The sequence below is a fragment of the Falco punctatus genome (genome assembly GCF_963210335.1).
Source record: "Falco punctatus genome assembly, chromosome: 1".
NCBI classification, from domain to species: domain Eukaryota; kingdom Metazoa; phylum Chordata; class Aves; order Falconiformes; family Falconidae; genus Falco; species Falco punctatus.
The window spans coordinates 108,180,287-108,199,024 of record NC_137580.1 but is presented as its reverse complement, the minus strand read 5'-3'; the positions used below and the strand labels follow the sequence as shown (position 1 = coordinate 108,199,024).

Below are 18,738 nucleotides of genomic sequence, written 5' to 3'. Positions count from 1 at the left end.
ATTCCAAGAAAAAGCAGAGTATCTAGTCCAGTTTACTATACCAACATGGCCTCTTTGACAAAAAGCAGCGGATTTCCTTCAGTGTTTGAACCCTGGCCCACTGCTAAACACTTCCATTCTATTCCAACACAAGAACGAATGCACATTTCGTTTGTTTAGACAGAACAGCAAAACCAAACTGATCCATGCTTGGACTAAGTGCTTAAGCTACTTGATTAGCTTACACATAAAACTCATTCCATTCCAAGCCTTTGTAAACTGGCAGGCTTTACTCAAATTTTGTCTCATTACTAAGACTGCTGAACAAAAGACTAGAGAAACACCAATCTCAAACCTTTATATTAATGACCTTACTGTAGCACAGAAGTTATAAACTTACTACAAAACAAAGTGAAAGAAGCCATTGTGAAGAGTGTTGAAAAGGTATTCTAAAAACTACGACCACAGTCAGACATCCTACTTACCAAGTTACAATTTAAACACAATTTTATTCTTGAATATGAACCTTTGAACAGACTGATAGACAAATATAAAATATTACCTCCAGTAGAACAAGCAGATGTGACTATAACACATGAAAAGAGACTCATTTCACGCACAAAAAAATGCTGTAAAATAACAGAAGCATTAAAAGAGACCCACATATTAGATCCAGTACGTATCTTACACTTTATTTGTTTCTGTACATCGGGTCCCCAAAACCAAAGCCCACACATAAATACAAAATTCATGTATCAATATGCATTTAGCTTACAAAACACCATACTACATACAGAAATGTCCTAGATTGTTATTCAGGCGTTTTTTCTTGCTTTTTTCCCCACTTTTATAGGTCTGCTTCTCATTTTTGAGAGCATCAGCAGGCAGCAATGACTCCTGCTAAGGGCTGAGAACTCCTTTGTTTCAGCAGAGCTCAGTTTCAGCTGGTGACAGGAGTCGGGGCTGCCCGGGCAAGTATTCTCACCTCACACTGTTTAACACTCCTACCAAGGACAGGGTACTGAAGGCCTGGGTGGACAGAGTCAGCCAAATTTCAACTGTATAAACAGACTAAGGGTGTGTGTCAAGTGATCCGTTAATCCATTTCAAAAGTTGTTCTGCTACTATGGCACACACAATTTCTTACAAGAAAGCCGGGAATAAATAGCTAGGATACACCTTTACTTCTGTACCAGAGTCCATGCAGCAGTGGCTTATCCTCTTGGTTGACAGACCAAGTGTTTTTGTCCACCACAGGGACATTAATCTTCTTCTTTCTCAATGTAAGATTTAGCACTGACACGTGCCATTTGCCTTGCCAAGTAGCGGTCCCTTGCTGACATGACTGTCTCTTCATTGCTCCGTTTGGCAAATTTGCTCATGCTCTCAGGTGGTTTCTGTGCTTGTTCTTTCTCCTCTTTCTCCCCTCCTTCTCCAGCTTTACGTTTCTGCTCAGAACAAACTCCAGAGCTGGATCTTCCCTTCTCATCCACCTCTCTCTCTTTTCCCTTTCTCTCTTTCTCCAGATCACCCTCTCCATCTTTTTCTAAAGATGCAGGAGTTCCTTCCCTCCTCTCTCTGTATTTCTTCTCATCACTACCATGCTTCTCCCTCCTGTCCTTCATATGATCTTCCTTTTCTCTGCATCTCTCTCCTCTCTCCTTCTCTCTGTCATTATACCTGTCCTTACCATTTCTTATTCTTTCTTTCTCTCGTTCCTTTTCTGAGCCCTTCTCTTCTCTCTCCTTTGCCTTCCGCCATTCTCTGCCATGTCCCTCCCTCTCTTTTCTTTCCTTGCCCCTTTGCTTATCATCTTGCTCTTCCCTCCTTCTGTAGTTATCTTTATTAGTGTGATCCCCATATCTATGTCGCTCTTCCCTTTCCCTTTGGTGATTCCTCTCATGGGTTCTACTTCTGTCATAATCTTTTTCCCTGCATTGTTCATCATGTCCTCTACTGTTTGGTCTGTTCTCTCCCCTCTTTGTAAGATGATTTGTTTGGGCTTTTGTGCACAGCTCTTCCTCTACACTGGATGAGCTTGGTGACCTGGAATGTCTCTGGTTCCTGTGACGTTTAGCCTCCTCTTCGCTGCTCACAGGGCTCCCTCTCCTTTTCTTCTTTTTCAAATTTACTTTACTATTTTTGTCCCTCTTATCATCATCACTACTATCAGTTCCTAAGTCAGTATCCGCGTCTGGATTATTTTCTTTCTTAGCAGAGGGCTTCAGTCTTTGTCCTTCATATGGGCATTTGTTTCTTTGGTTGGAGTCTTCATAAGAACTTTCAGATTTTTCTTCCTTTATCCTACATTTTTAATGTTAAAAAAGAAAAAACAACATTACACAGCCTGAAATCTCAAGACTTTCCTATAAACTGAGTTCTGGTCAGGACTTAAGCAAAAGATGCTTCTGAAAAGTCTAAGAAAGCAACTCTATCTGTGGCTCAGGTTCCAGGAATCCAGCACAAAGGATTTCTATTAAGTATCTGTATTTGGTTCATTGGTGAAGGAGAGCTGATGCCTAGAAGAATGGCTATGGTTATGTATCTGTAGCCTCCATCTAAGGAAACAGACATAGATCTGTATTCTTGTGTAAGCTTTTTGGCAAGCTACACATTTTTTCCTGTATTCACGTCAAATAATTATCCAGAGAAGAAGCAGGTTGTATATGTTGCTAACAGAGGTAGGAACATAGCTTCCATTAGTAGTAAATTTTCTTAATCCAGTATTTCTGAAGATCTCATTCTTGTGGCTAGATATAAATAAGTATCTCTTAACAGCTCGTAGATTCTTAAATAAAAAAAGCTGACCCATGGAGGACCAATTTGGGCAGTAGACAGAAAGGTTATGCTTTGTCATTCTTTTCTGACTGATAAGGAAATTATGTTTTCTCACAAAAGCCACGCCTCTTCTTTTTAATCATACAGCTACAGTAATAGCCTGTGGTAAATTCTTGTGAATCAGCACACAATCTAGTTAGAATGAATGCTTGAAGCATGCTTGAAAGCACGGTTAGTCAACGAACAATGACTAAAAATTATGCTGAAAAGTTTGATAATTTATTTAGTAATCCAGTTAATTAAAATAAGTCAAAGGTGGATCCCTTTTGAGACAAGTGATGCAAATTCTGAGAACTAAAAATAGATTGTGCCACCATAAAAAAATTAAAATATACACCTGAACTACTTGTTTTCCCCTGAATTATTTTTATATACAATTCACAAAAGGAACATTTCCTTGATTTGCAAGATTAAGAAACCATCATTTCAAATGATCTCTAGACAGTACAAAACTACATCATCCTAAAGGCACTGTAAAAGAACTATTACATCAAATGGACCACCAAGTGGGCTGACCACTACTGCTACTGTTTTTAGAAAAGAGATGCAACTGAGTACCTTAGATTTCATCAAGAAAAAATAATAATCATGAAATGCAAAATTAATTTAACCACCTCAGTAGCAACCTCTGTGCACCACTGAAAACCAAGGAGGTATTTCTCTTTGGTGAAAGCCTGAGACAGGATGTTTTTCCAAACACATAGGTATACTAATACTTTAAGTCTCAAATGACAAAACCGTTGATTTCAAATTTCCCATTTTCTGCTTAAATTCAGGAAGCTGTTTTGCTTTTCTTCGAGTTGGTGATTCTTACTTCCTAGTTCTTTTACACTGCTTTTCCCTATTTATTTCCAATAAGGTGGCATACCCTTATGCTGAAGACATAACTTATTTCAGATAGTCAAGTAACTTCACTGTGATTGCATTCTCCATTTAAGCTAAGAACATATTTTCTAATAATCCAATCTCAGATCCGGAAGATTTCTTGATGAAAGCTGCACTGTTTTTTTCTGACAGCAAGCAATTAGCTACTGACATCCAGGTTTAAGGCCTATCTCAAGTGAGGTTCAACCTGAACTAATTGTTTCAGATGATCAATTGTTGCATATAATAAACATATGCCCTTCACCATACTTATCCACAGGGCAGAATTTCACCATTTCAATTACAGAAATCATTCAGCCTCAACTCATTACATCACTTTGGAATGTGCATATATTAAGATTTTTAAATATTCCCACTGGGTTTCCTATATATTTGATTAATTTCCTTTTACCACAGCATAACACTCAATTTATTTTTATGAGCCTGTAAATGTGGAGTAAGTACAAAGTTAGGAATTCACATTCATATCACAACATTGCTTCCTATGACTTACCTCTGTGCTCGTTATTTTACATTTTCAAAAGTGATTCAAAATGTGTAACTTAATGCAGATGGCCAAGTATTATGTAAACCAGAGTAAATATAGGTTACAATTGTGCCAGTATTACAAGTATGACTGTCTTGATACTTTAAAAATGGCATCCCTCTCCTGCTCATTTCTGTCTTCTAGCCTATACCACTGACGGTCGTTGGACATTTTCCGAATAATTCAGTTAATCAACTGTATAGCCATCAGCTTACCCTACCAGTGTTTTAGTACTCTCTAATTCTTACAGTGTTCCAGTGTCTCTGGAATCAAACAGAAAGAAGCTGGTTTGTATATGAACGTGTTCTGGTATCGCAACCTACCTGGCTTCACGGAAGCTGCATTTAGGCATCTCTTCTTCCCCTACCCTCTGGTTTAAAAGATGTCTGTAAAATCCACTGAGATCCTTCTGTTTAGTCACATCCAGGTACGCTAAGGGGAAGAAAGTAAGGCTGGATTTACTGTACCACAAATACTCGTCAGATACAACTCACAATTGGTAAGACATCACCAAGACTGCAATCTCCACCCTGGAGGTTTTCAAGCCCAGACTGGAAAGGCCTTTGAGCTGCCTGATGTGACCTCAGAGCAGACCAAGCTTTGAGCAAGAGGCTGGAGCAGATGGCCTCCAGAGGTCCGCTCCAAGCTGATTTATCTTATGATACTACATCCCATTCTTCACACCCATTCCTGGGATACTGTACAGAACGTCTGAAGTAAGAAGTGTAAGCATCATTGTAGCCCAGGCTTATGAGTCTTCCTTCAAATACTGACCCCTCCTCAAAAATTAAAAGTAGCGACCCAAATAGTACTGACACACAAACAGCTTCCTCTGTTCCTTTAGTAACATGCACAAAGAAAAGTAACAGACAAAGTAGGATCTGATTCAGTATCTGCTATCTGGTCCTTTTTTAATTACCTCAAGCCTCACAGGGAGACTAGATAACAATGCTGTAAATCACGTACAAGGCCATAATTCTTTTTAAGGGGAATTACTTCAGTGTGAATCTCACCCTCAAGAGCTGCCTCTCTTCTTTCTCTTTCCTCCTCCTCAGCCCTTTCTTGCAGCTTCTTCTTATAGGCTGAAGTCACAAAAGCCTCTTTGTGAGCAAACTCTCCTCCTTCCATTTCACGTTCTTTCTGAATTTTTCTTTCCATTCTTTTTTCTTGCTCCTTCTTTCTAATCTCAGCTGCTTTGAGGATATTTTGGATGTATCTGGGCTAAAATAGGAAGGAAAAAAGGTACTGTGCTGAGAGAACACAAATTTGGATTGATGGAGATGTTGAAGAGAGTTGGTAATGGAAGAAAATTGACAGAAAAGCTAGTCTAACATAGTCTCACCAACTGACAGCTATATGAAACAAACTGTCATTCCATTTTAGGTCACTAATGTGGCATGCTTCCCAATAACAAAAGAGGCTGCTGTATACAATCAAAACATTCAGCCCATCTCTGACTGGGATGATTTTTGCTCCAAGTTTAAGGAAATGTTTTTTGATTCCTCACCCCTCTGTCTTCTGTCTTGTAAATGTCTTGCTTTCTATTGCTGTAAAGCAGTGGGAAGCTTCCTTTTATACCCACAAAACCTGACAAGAGCTTTCGAATGAAACAGAGTAAGTAACAATGAAAATATCACTTGTCAGAATAATTCAGCAATGCTTTGAAACAAGGCTTTGGGCTGTGGAAACTGGCTCACATGTCATCACTGAAAGTTACTTTCATCTTCTAACAGTCCTCCAGTAAGCACACTAGTGAGTGAGGGGGGACGATTTATGTTCATTGGCTTAACAATAAAAAGTCTTTATCATCAGAAGTAGTATTGTTGCTGGCCCACTGCCTCTAATCTTATTATCCCATTGTAATATTCTCTTCAGAAACACACAGAAAGATATGCTATATGTACATCATAAACTGGGTGGGGAACTTGTAGTCTGCTGCCCTCCTGAATACCACTGGATCAGGACTCTGAAGTATCTGATGACTAGCAGTTTTGCCAAAATTCTTGCAAATTACTACCTTATGTAACAGGATTTGAACCCAATACTTGCATGCCCCATGAGAAAATGCATTTGGCAAACCTTAAAAGTTAATCATCATAGTTATTCCAAGCACACCGAGATAAGACAGACAGCATACATTTTCAGGTATCGACCTTTTTGTCATCTTTTCCAGATAACACTCTGGCATTACTTTCTTTTTTCTTCTGCTGCATTTCATCATAAATACTGTCATATTCATACACTGTAGCGTCTTCCTCCAAAGCCTTCTGAATCTCCAATTTAGTCTAAATAAAAAAAAAAGGTGGAGAAGAAAAGATAACAAAAAATTAAGCATGAAATTTTTACTATTTTCAAACGTTTTATTTCTATATTGTAATTTAAACAGACCTATATCCATTGGAACATTGAGTGTAAATTAAAAACAGTCTGATATACAGAGCGCTTGAACTGTTTACCAGGATTGAGAAGACTAACAACCAGATCATCACCAGTATTTGCAGTTATAGGAAATACAGGAAGCAAAGTGTACTGGAAACTTCTTAATGAGTAAACTGTTTCATCAGATAACTTAATTCTTTTTCTTTAATAAACAGTAAATACCATTTCAGTAAGTTCTACTATCTGTTTTCATCTATAGTTTATCCCCAAAGCTCCACGTAATAAACACATACCAGTGTCATTCAGGATACAATTCCCTATTTCACAGTTCTATCTTCTGTTTGTACAGTCAAGTTGGAAGGAAGAACGGTGAAACCGTTCAGTTCTTAAAAGCCCTATCAGAAAAAAAGCCAACTACTAGGGGAACCCTTGGATCAGACCTCCTGATGATCGAAGAGGAATGCTGAACCACCACCATACAAGTTTCTCAGGCACGTATTACCTCCATTTAAAAACAGTGATATGTTAAACACATGATGCATAAGTATTTTTCTCTTCTAACTACGTCTTATTAGTCTGGAATATTTAGAATGTCAAAATTAGTGTTTTCTCTGTACAATTTATTTCTCGATTACAGTAAAAAGCTCACTGCTGGTATCTATCTAAGTATTTAAAAACCAATACTTTGTAACATTATATTCTACAAACGAAACAAAGCATCTGAGAAATTCATCAATGCATTCTATTGCACAAACCAAACTTCAACCTCTTGTGTATTTCAGTGCTTGCATTGAATAAACAGCAATTGTATTGTTTTTTAAATTATTACTAGCTCTGTGTTAAACCTCATTCATGCAGCTTTCATTGGGCAGTTCTTCAGCTACTCTGATATAGCCAGAAGAATTTCAAAAAGAAAAATCTTGCCCAGAAAAGTGAAACAAAATCTTTGCTAGTGAAAATACTCTGAGAACTTCAAGTCAAGTTTTAAAGAGAGTCTTGTGCTGCAAAGGGCAATGCACAAAAAATTTTTTTAAAAGGTGTCCTGGTTTCACCTGGGATAGACTTAAATTTTCTTCTTAGTAGCTCGTACAGTGCTGTGTTTTGGAATTTGTATGAAAATAACGTTGGTAACACACCGATGGGTTTAGTATAAACACTACTTAGAAACAACTAAGTCAAGGACTTTTCAGCTTCTCAGGTCCTGCCAGCGAGAAGGCTGGGGGGCACAAGAAGCTGGGAACGGGCACAGTCAGGACAGCTGACCCAAACTGGCCAAAGGGATATTCCATACTATATGATGTCATGCTTAGTATATAAACTGGGGGGAGCTGGCTGAGGCGGGAGAGCGGGTCACTGCTCTGGGACAGGCTGAGCATCAGTCAGTGGGTGCTGAGCAACCATACTGTGCATCACGTGGCTGTTTGTTTGTTTTTTTAAATGTATTTCTCTTTCTCTTTTTGTTATCTTTCTTTTCATTACAATTAGTAGCAGTAGTATTAGACTTTATTTCAATTATTAAACTGTTCTTATTGCAACCCATGGGTTTTACTTTGTTCTAATTCTCCTCTCCATCCAGCTGGTGGGGGTAAGTGAGCGAGTGGCTGCATGGTACTTAGTTGCTAGCTGGGGTTAAACCATGACAAAGGGTAACCCTAGTTCTGAAGTTGCACTTTTATGTTTCTGCAGTTATTTAATGAAAGGGAATGATGCAGTAATTTCTCAATCTGTCATGGGCATGAAGAGTCCCCACCGCATCTTACCTGTTTCATTGCTTGTTTTTTCAATGCTTCTTTCTGAAGACTTTCACCAACAGATGGCTATAAAAAGGAAACATTGCAGAAATAAAATTAATTACATTGACACAGCTCATATTATTTTTCAACTATCCTAACGAACAACTATATAATAGCCTCATTACATAGGTCAGTCTCTCACATCAATGGGATTTTCTGTAAGCAAGAAAAACTAAAAGTTCATCCACAAGCATACAATGAATCAGTCTTTTTACCATGAGCAACATATTGCAGTACCTCGACTTATATATGTGTATACATTTTTCTTACAAAAATGGCGATGAGTTTAAGAATGCTATTTCCATGATATGTGTACCTCAAAAGCTGCATAAAACTTCATGCCATTTCATAAAACAAGTAATCTCATGATTACTTGAAGAAATGCTCAGAGATATAGAAGTTCTGTGAAAACTGTTTAGTTCCCATGCCTTCCTCCAACCACTGCCAAAAAAAATGGTAGAAAAGACATACCCCTCCACTACGGCAAGGGTCAGTCTGTGGGTGCAAGAAACTAGCATATCAGCAGGCAAACCATCTAGCAAAGGACAGCAAAAGCCAGTACTGAAACAAATTCCTAGAAGAAGGATGCTTGTAATACATCTACTCATGCCCGAACACCACAATTCTTTCAGTTTCTGCCATTAAAAAAAAAAAAAGAAAAAAGAAAATGCAGAAACCAAATCCCCTAAATCAACAGAAAGTGAATTATCCCCTCCTACCAATTTATGTATCAAAAATGTTTTAATGTTCTTGGGAATTATATGTTGTGGATAATGAAGAATAAATGTTCTTGATTATTTTTTAAATTATATTTCTCATAGTCCATGAAATAGATAGGTGCTATTCAGGATATACATACTCTTCTTCCAGCACATAAATGTCATCAGAGATGTAGCAGTCACGAGCAGACATTCTTACTGACAATCACATGGAAAACACTATATTCATAGCAAAAAAACAAATATCCAAAAGGATTTGGCACTTATTTCAGGTTTGAGCTGTACCATCAGTTCATATTTTTAGAAATAAGAATACTGCTGATTTGAACAGCATGTACTTCAATCATTCATGTTTCATTTCTGAAGATTAATATGCTACGAAATAGCAATACTAATCTTTCCTAGGAAAAACATATCCACTACCAAACACATGTTTTCTAATCATACTGTCTTTTAAGAAAAGCTTTGCATTTTATTATGTCTATTAATTACTGCTGAAGTAAACTGCGTATCTATTTTTTTCTCAACCAACAAATACTGTTTATTGATTCACTATAAACAACAGAACTCGTATCCTTGGTTATGTAATGAATTATCTCTTAATCTTAAAAAGCAGAAATAGAAGGGAAAAATCCTTTTGCAATTTGGCAGTTTCCCACGTTTTGCAACTTTGACTAATATGTGCTCTGTATCACATTCTAAAAAGACATAGATTGTGTAATCAGTTCTTAATAAAATTTAAAAATGGAAATGAACTAGCAAGGAGCTTGGCAGCGAGGACTAGGATATTCTACAATGAAACAGAATTAGTACCATATAAATAATGTTCAGATCCCCTGAACAAGGAGGCTTTTGAATTCATTTGATGTTGAAAATAACATGATATGGCCCCTCTTTTTTATGCTACTAGAATTTTAACAGATGTGTCAACAAGGAAAAAACCCAACTGCTTTTCCACAGTTTTCTGTATGACAGACTGTGAACAGTCCAAATATTTTTTTTTTACTGGTTAATTTCAGAAACAGGGAACAAGCTGTGCCATGAGCAGCAGTTAATGGAGTTTCATGGTATGTGACACTGTGCCCTCTGTCTCTTTATTTCCCCTATCACCTCCTCAGACAGGGTGCCTACTTCATTTGGCAGGTGAGCCACACTGTGTGTGACCAAAAGCCAGCCTGGTGTTGAGCAGCCAGTCAACAGTTGCTCCTCAATGCTGAGAAAGATGAAAATCACAAATTCTCATCTGTGTTCATCCCTTTACCCAGCTGCTAATTTCCAGCAAGACCACAGGAACACAGTATCTTTGGGACTTCTGCTACCCACCGAGGGTGGTTAAGATTGTTAGTGAGTTCCTAAGTCATACAGGACTAACAGGTACACACAGTGACCATCACTAAGGGATTTTTTTCTGCTCTGCAAACCATGAATACTAAAATGACTTGCAAGCGTCTCTAGCTCTTTTTAATTAAAAAAATAAAAAAATAAAAGGCAGTAAGGTTATCTCACAGGAGTGCCAGATACTTCTAAACTCAGCAAGAGAAGGTGCTACAGCGACGCAGTCGGTATTTGGAGAAGTACATACGGTATCACGTAATAGCACCCACTGAATTCTAGACATTTGCTCGCTTCCCATAAACATGCTAGTACTCACTTTCCTAAGTAATATTACAAACAGAAAATCCCGAGGCACAGAATATTCAAAATATTCCTTCCTAGCCCACTCCAAGTGAGGGATTTAAAGTAAAAATGGGCACTCGAAAGGGCACGTATTCCAACTTTTTCTGGTGCTTTAATTGCTACACACAGACTCAAATAACATCCATCTCTGCTTTCAAAATGTTAAACCTTGTGGTTAAACCACAGTAGCAAAGGGAAACCATGATACGCACTTTCGTGGCTGCAGTTACGCTCACCAGCAGAACGCAGCCCCTCTGTCCCACCCAGCTGCAGCTGACCAGGTAAGGAAGCAGACCACGCTTCAGGCTTTAGGAAGCTGGGCTTGGTAAACATCAGCAGCACACTCCGAGAGCCCACTGCTGTATCAGTGGTACACCCTGTATGCGGCACCTTGCTGACTGTTTGGGCTAGAATGGGATAGAGTTTCTTATTTATTTTTTGTAGCTGGTTGGTTGGCTGGCTGATGGAAGTAGATAGTGGACTATTTTGTTTAAAACAACCTACAAGAAACCTGACCATTCATCTAGTATTTACCTCCGGATTTCAAGATTGAAGAGCTGACATTGAGACACATTTAAAATACTGTAATTAATTTTTATGTCCTATGCTTTCTTTTAAAAATGCTATAAATGAGCCAGCATAAACTTCTTAATATAAAGAGCTATTTTAAGTTGGCAGTGGGACACAGACCAGCATTACACAGAAGACCTAGACTTTCTCCTGGCTCTTGGGAAGGAAGATGGTCCTCTGCTTGACATACTAAGGGTCATCACTGAAGGTTTCCTTTATCAGATACTTACACTGACTGCTTTTACAGAAAGATCCCTAAACAGTAAGGAATCTCTCCTGCATTATGCCAGAAAGCAAGGGCTCAGTTCCACAGTTATATTTACAGAATAAGCTTTATTCCACCAAAATATTTTTAATACTGCTTAGAAAGTTTTCTCTGCCTATGTGAAATAAACCTGTTGATCTACAAAGATTACATATACACAAAAGTAATACATGATCCTCATTATTGTACATGTAATTGTAAAGAAGTACACCTGTGATTTGTTTGTCTAGAGTGGCAGTAAGTTTACACAAAACAAACACCTTCCCTAATGGTTTATGGTGGACAATTTCCTGTTGTGCTATGAGCTCTGATAGAAGAGAACTTCCCGTTCTTTTGTATTGTTTTTACTTATCAACTGCCCATTTATTAAAGGCCCTATAGGCTCAGCAATCTGTCTCACACTTTCTCCTTCCCTGCAGTCGTTATTCTTCCGATGCACAAAGCTTATAGTTTAATATTTTCTTGAAGGAGAAAATGTTTTAACCCTATCCTGTCAAAACACATAGAATCCATGCAAATCAAGAAACTCTTAGAAATTAAGACCTTCCAGCCTACCACTCCTATGAGACCATGGAACATACCTTGTGCACACCTGAAAGGGTGGGGGGAGAGAAATTACCCCAATTACTATTATTTCCCATTGCTCTCTCCCATTTCTTATCTCCTTTGTGTATTTGCAAGTCTCTTTCAGGTTCTTAAGTGCTTAAGCTACCTTATTTTTATCCTGCAGGCAAGCACCCCTTCTAAGTTCAGAAACTTACTATGGGCAAACATCAGACAAGGGATTTCATAAAGCTTAGAAAATCAAACCAAAAGCAGGATAGCAAATGTTTTACCCAGATGTGCCTATTTTCAAGAATACTTGGTCTCTATTTATCCTGAATTACTACTTGTTTGTTCTTGGGGAAAAAAAGCCAGTTGCTGACATTGGGTTTTCAGAATTCCTCCTAAACTGCTGCTGTAAATGACATCATTTCTGGAGCAGAGTGTGCAGCACCATTTAAGCATAGTCTCAGAAAACAAGTCTTAGTCTGTAACTAGTATCATTCTCAGTGTTGTAGCTGTTTTCTAGGAAGTTACAACCTTAAATCTGAATTTCAGAATGTCTTGTAAAAAAGTCACAACTATTTTAATAGATGGTCTTGAAGTATATGTGGGATGCTTGACTTGTTTTTTGCCACTGACTGCCACAAGTATGAGACCAACAAATTCTGACATAATAGCTATTACTAATGGAGTATCTCATATTAGCTGCACAGCCTGTCTCCTAAGGACAAGCATTTGTGGTTGCTACCAGAACTCCAGGCATGGTACTTACTAAGAGAATGTAAGATGTCACTCCATTCCTTTTTTTAAAACCAAATGATGCTTCTGCTCTAATATAACCAGTTACAAAAGAACCAGGAGGGGGCTTTGCCCTTTAGATTGCCCTTTTGAATTCTCTACATGCTGCTTTGCAGTAGACACATAAAATAAATTACCTTTGTTTAAAGTGAAATACATTTTAAAGGGAAATTAAATGCTTCAGTGACGTCAGGCAGATCATACGTAGTTTGATTTTAATCTCTCACTACAACCATATAGTTTTAACTGAATGCATAGAAAAATATTTAACCAAACAGCAAGAGCAGGATAATTTGGAGCTCTATTTGATCAGCACATAAAAGAAGCACAGTCAGTCAGTTCACCAAAAGCATAGCCTACATGTATAGTGAGCCAGCCAGTCCAAGAGCAATTTATTGTTAAAGACTGAGAAATAGATACTTTCAGAGCAAAATTCACCTCATTGATTTTAGGTATCTACTTCAGCATGAGGTAACGTGTACCTGTGTCTCTACTGAGTGTAGACGGAGCTCTGGGAACTCAAGTGTAGATACCTGCAGGTGTTTCAATGGATCTTGCTGCAAGTCTGTGGCCTGATGTGGCTGTGTCTCTGAGAGGCTGAGATCTGACCCTGCTCACATCATTCTTCTCGCATCACGTAAGGAATCCCAGACTGTGAGATCTTTGCATTCATGACACTTTGGTATCAAGACATCTTAAAACGAGCTACTTATATGCTCGTGTATATGAATTTATATGTAATTAGTAGTAAATTGTTAAGGCTTGTCCTCACAGAGACCTAGATTATCCGACTACAGCCTGCACATGGATGACCACTAAATACACACAAGACCCAAACCTTCACGGGGTGGGGAAATCAAGTCAGGCACCAGATTCACCTCAATTCATAGCAGTCATGGCTACTAGCAGAAGATTAGGAGAAAGAACATGAAAAACAAGTCACATACAAAATTAGCTTTCCCTGGCACTCCCTCCTAGCTTCCAGAAACCAGATTAGGGACTTCCTGAACCAGAGGATGCACCTGGACCATTGTTTGACACCAAGAGCATCCCTTAATTTGACTAATCCATTTCTGAATCCATTTATGTTTTTGGCAGTGCCACAATATCCCATGGCAATGAGTTCTACAACTTAATGATACATTGTGTGGAGAAAACCTCCCCACTTCCTCTTGTTTAGACTAAACCAGTTACTTGGTAATTCCATAATATAGCCTACTGCTCAAATTATGAGAAATGGCAAAATCATTTTACTTTCTCTGAATCATCCTTGATTTTACACACATCATCTTGAGCTATTCCTCTCTACTTCCTTCTCAGTAATCTCTTTTCTAAGAGCTCCTTCAGCCTACTTCATCTTACCTTGCATGAAAACTGTTGCACAAACTCTGGTCGTCAACAATACTCATTACTTGGCCAATCTCTTTTTTCTTTTTTTTTTTTAGTCATACTGTATCCTTTGCAAAGTTGCAAAGTGAACAGAAGGATCTGTAAGCAAAATCCAGTATCTGAGTCTACAACAGGATAGTTTTCTGCTTGCTTTCAGTCTCCTTTGTGCCTGCTTAAACACTCCATTTATCTTTCAGATGGTCACTAAAAACCACGACCACATCAAGCTGATACATTCACAGAACTATCCAAATTGACTCCACAATCTCTCTCCTGAATTTAGCACCTACTATGAACAGTTATTTTTTCAGCTACACTTTACACCCTGTAGCAACAAATCAGTTCTGAAAGGCTGGTAGGGTACAGGAATGTATGCTGGGTGATTCTGATACAATCAAGAAACAGACATTTTACCTGCTGTACAACAGAGATATTTTCAACTACATTCCAAAGATAAAATAGAACATGGAACAGTGCACTGGGAATAGTGACAAGCCACCTCTGAAAATGCAAGGCATGAATAAGAGGAACAATATTTTTGGAGAAAATTGATATATCATAAATAACTACAACAGAACGGAAACTTGTTTCTAACATACCAGTTTGTTGCTGTAACATTTCTCTACAGCAGGCTTTCCTAAGAGTAACAACCTTCCCTCCAGTTTTTAAAGACAGCAACAACTCTGAAGGCAAGTAACTCAGAAATATATTGGCTGTAATCACCTGGTTTACTTTTTCCCCAGTCAACATTGAATTTCAGTAAAATTCCCATTCCAGATGTTCTGCTTCTTACAAACTAACCCAAAGACCATCTTTATTGGCAACTAACATCCATTAACGTACTTAACCACAACAAGAACCCTTTCAAATTCCTTTAGCAAAGGTACAGGCAAAATCTTAATGAAATATGCATAGTAACATTTTTTAAAAGGGAGAAAAAGTTTGGTGTCTAATATATAATCACAGACCAAGTCAGGTGTGCAGATTTCCTAGCACAAACTTTATTAGAGTTCAGTTAAAAATACATAATCTCCAGACATTTGAGATGTAGTTCTGACTGATAAGGTAGCAGACAGGAAATGAAACCCCTCCCAAATGCTGCTCCTTATCTTGAAAAGCTCTGAAATTATTACTGAACTAATAAAGTAATTTTGCTTTTTTAAAAAAAATATCTTCTTTGATAAAGGCAGTTATGAGATTATTACTTTTTGCTGGATATGTACCATACTGATGAGCATGACAACTTTTAAGAGTCTTTGTAACAGACTCTGGTAGTGAATCTGTCAGCCTTTCTGAAAGGGAGAATACTTGATCTGTTAAGCTAAAAGTTAGCAGACCACATCATACATTATTATTATTGTTGTTACTATTGTTAGAATTCATTATTTTGCTTTAATGTTTAGATATTGTGAGAAAATGGTAAAGTGAAAAAATGCAAGATAGCCCCATACTCAGGAAGGTTCATAATCCTACCATGTAATGTTTGATGATAATAGATTAAATCAAGCTAATTCTTGGGATCTCGAAAATGTGGGGTCAGTCCCTTAATGAAGAGAAAGGCAACAAATCCCAAACTGACAAGGAAAGCACTCCTACCACGGTGGACAGCAGATCCACTGTTATCACCATTTAAACAAAAGGCTCTCTTCAGAGCTACAGTGCCAGCTATAAGCTCAAGTGGACAGACGCACCCCCGAGCGCGCTGAGGACAGCAGCTAAACAAGGAAAGAGATGGGATTTAAGATGTGCTCCTGTCCTCTCTGTTTCCTGTAAGTCCTTTAAGCTGCATGGAGGCAGTTTAATGTTGAGGGCTGAGCGGGTATCACTAGAAAGGCCCTCAAACCTGTCATGCCCTGTACAAAGGGAGCTCAGGTACTTTCAACAGCAGCATTCTGGATTGTGTCATGGAAGCAGGTACACTGAGACTGGGAGTTGCTCGATTCAGGCTTTCTGTGATACAAAAATAACAACTGCTAGTTCGTTTTAAAAATAAATGTTTGGATAATATGAGTCAGAAACTGACAAAGATCATTTGAAGCTTTATTAGCTGGTTTTTTTCAACCACGCAAAGGAACAAGCATTGTGTGAGGCTCTAGAGCAGTAAAAACATTTTTGTAACACAGGTTCTGTTTCTAAATTTCAATTTCTTAAAGGCTAACATTCTAGAGTACAGGTATATGTAAAGTTTATTTTCCAGGTGTTGTGGAAAAAAGCTAAATATACACATAACGACATTATGATTAAATTATCACAAGTAATTCCAGATCAATAAAACCCGTAAATTGTAACATTATGTCCAGAAAGCTCCATCCATATGGATAGCTCATCTCCACAAATCCAAGTTTCTATTCTTTATTTGTAAACTATAAAGCTACTGGCTTATACCCTTCAAAAATTCTGTTTTAGAAGTTGGGTTTCTGTAAGGTATCCAAACCAGCCTATATACTACACCAGTTCTTAGATGCTCCCCATACTCACAGCGTTAATCCAGCAGTGTAACTTTTATAGTGTACAGCACCCTCTACTGGGACAGGCAGAAAGCCAGTATTTTGAAGGTAATACTTTAAAAATGTTAAAAATAAAGGAGACTATGGAAAAGAACACTTACGACATCACACAATATAGTCAAGCACCACAAAGTATCAACATACTCTGTGATCATAGAAAAGCTGTGTACTAATACTGCAAATACTGTAATTCCAGAACTACAAGTAATTCTCATTACTTGCCCCTACTTCTTTTTTTTTTTTTTTTTCTTTGCGCTTTAGAACTCTGGGGTTTTAAAGCTTTGCTTTTGTTTACAGTGAGGCTGAACATCATAAATGAGTTCTATCAAATTTGGATGGAATGAACTAAAGGATTAAATACACTTCACTAGTACACTTTTAAGTATCTGAGAAAGGACTGTTGATTACTGCTTGTTTTTCTATTTGCAGGCGTATTTACCAGCGATAACCAACAAATTTATTTACAAGCTAGATACTCTTGCAAACTGGTTCCCACACGGGATGAACTTCTGGAAGATTTGACAGAAAGTAACTAAGAAGTGATGTTACACTTTATGTAACTTGTGCTAAAGAAAACATCTATTTCATGCCCAAATCCAAAATCATGACATATGTCTTAGTAACACTGCCACAAGCTGATGCAAGCATTACAGGTTATAAGCAAGGAATTTGGAGAATATGAGCCAAATTTCAGAAGAAAACAGCTGGACTGACCTCTTCATCAGAGTCATCTGCAAACACCGAGAGTTTCTTCGAAACGAGATTTTTCTGCGGCATTTTTTTTGGCATAATGAGCCCATATCTAGGGAAAAAAATAAAAATTACCTTTACCATTACTTACAACAAAACACTGAGGATGTTTCAAAACAAAGATCTACCATTCACAATTCTGGAAACAAAAGATCAGCATCAACATAACGTATTAAGTATAGATCTGAGCAGTGTTGGCAGCAGCGTGCTCAGCCTTGCCATATGGTTGCTAGCTTCTCCCATAGCTGTTGCTGTCCTTTTCCACGCAGTTTCTGGGTGCCAATGATCCTCCTACATTAGGGAACAAATCTCCCCTGTCCAGAGCTCTCTAAGTGATTTTTTTGTCCTGAGAAGTAAGGAATTACTATTGCTTAACCTGCACAGCTTTTGTCTTGGTTTACGCTAGGCGCTACTCCATAACTACATTTGCCGGAGCAGTAAGTTCACCTACTTTGCATGGCGATGGAAACCACCAACCCGCAGACACAGCTACGGCAAAACACAAGATTGGCAGTCAGATCATGTCATGCAGAGACTAACTACACACAGAGAACTCCTCGGCCGACACAGCCAGTCTCTGCGCTCACATACACCTCCTACGTTTTTGACAATGAGCAATCTCCACCGCGGGATTCCCCCCCCCTCCCCGCACCCGCACCCGCGGCCTCCTGAGGAGGCTCGACTTCCCCAGAGAGAAAACGAGCCCCGGCAACACCGCAGCGAGCCCCGGCCCCAGGCAGGGCCCTGCCCGCACCCGCCCCAGCGCCCCCCGGCCGGCTGCCCCGCACAGCGCGGCCCGCTCGGACCCGAGGCCCCCGGCAGCGGCGCGGCGGGGCCTCCCCGCCCCAGCGTCACTCACTGCTTGCTCAGCGCCGCCATCTTGTCCCCGCCGCTGCCGTCGCTAAGCAAAGCCGCCCCGCCGTTCCGCAGCCGCAGATTCCTCGCGGCCGAGACGTCCCCCGCTGGCTCGGGGACCCCCGCCGCCCCGCGCCGCGGTCCCGCTCCAGGAGAGAGGCAGAGGGCGGGCGCCGGGGGCCGGCGGCGAGTGTTTAACGGCTCCTTGACGAGTGGCGAAAGTGCCGGGGGGGGAAGGGCTGTTGCGAGCCGAGCCGAGGGG

General features: G+C 39.2%; 1 protein-coding gene across 3 annotated transcripts; it reads right to left on the bottom strand.

Annotated features, from left to right (window-relative positions):
- Positions 1–650: 650 nt before the first annotated feature.
- NSRP1 (nuclear speckle splicing regulatory protein 1) lies at positions 651–18,636 on the bottom strand. Of its 3 annotated transcripts, none has more exons than XM_080383520.1 (7): positions 18,481–18,636; positions 17,586–17,673; positions 8,368–8,424; positions 6,382–6,513; positions 5,242–5,449; positions 4,552–4,660; positions 651–2,283 (listed from the first exon to the last, which is right to left on the bottom strand). In XM_080383520.1, exons 1-7 carry the CDS (start codon positions 18,498–18,500, stop codon positions 1,242–1,244), a joined length of 1,656 nt encoding a protein of 551 aa, XP_080239646.1. In that variant the 5' UTR covers positions 18,501–18,636; the 3' UTR covers positions 651–1,241. The 3 variants fall into 3 exon arrangements, with proteins under 3 accessions (XP_080239646.1, XP_080239647.1, XP_080239648.1); XM_080383521.1 differs by lacking the exon at positions 18,481–18,636 and adding an exon at positions 18,073–18,246; XM_080383522.1 differs by lacking the exons at positions 8,368–8,424; positions 17,586–17,673; positions 18,481–18,636 and having other exon boundaries at positions 6,366–6,498.
- Positions 18,637–18,738: the final 102 nt, after the last annotated feature.

What these genes read in the sequence shown, in the direction of transcription:
- NSRP1 (XM_080383520.1), bottom strand. Translation starts at nt 18,500, where the DNA reads ATGGCGGCGCTGAGCAAGCA. An exon ending in CAGATGACTCTGATGAAGAG is followed by an intron (nt 8,425 to 17,585) that starts GTCAGTCCAGCT and finishes TCCTTTTTATAG; the next exon opens with CCATCTGTTGGTGAAAGTCT. An exon ending in TGCAGCTTCCGTGAAGCCAG is followed by an intron (nt 2,284 to 4,551) that starts GTAGGTTGCGAT and finishes TTAAAAATGTAG; the next exon opens with GATAAAGGAAGAAAAATCTG.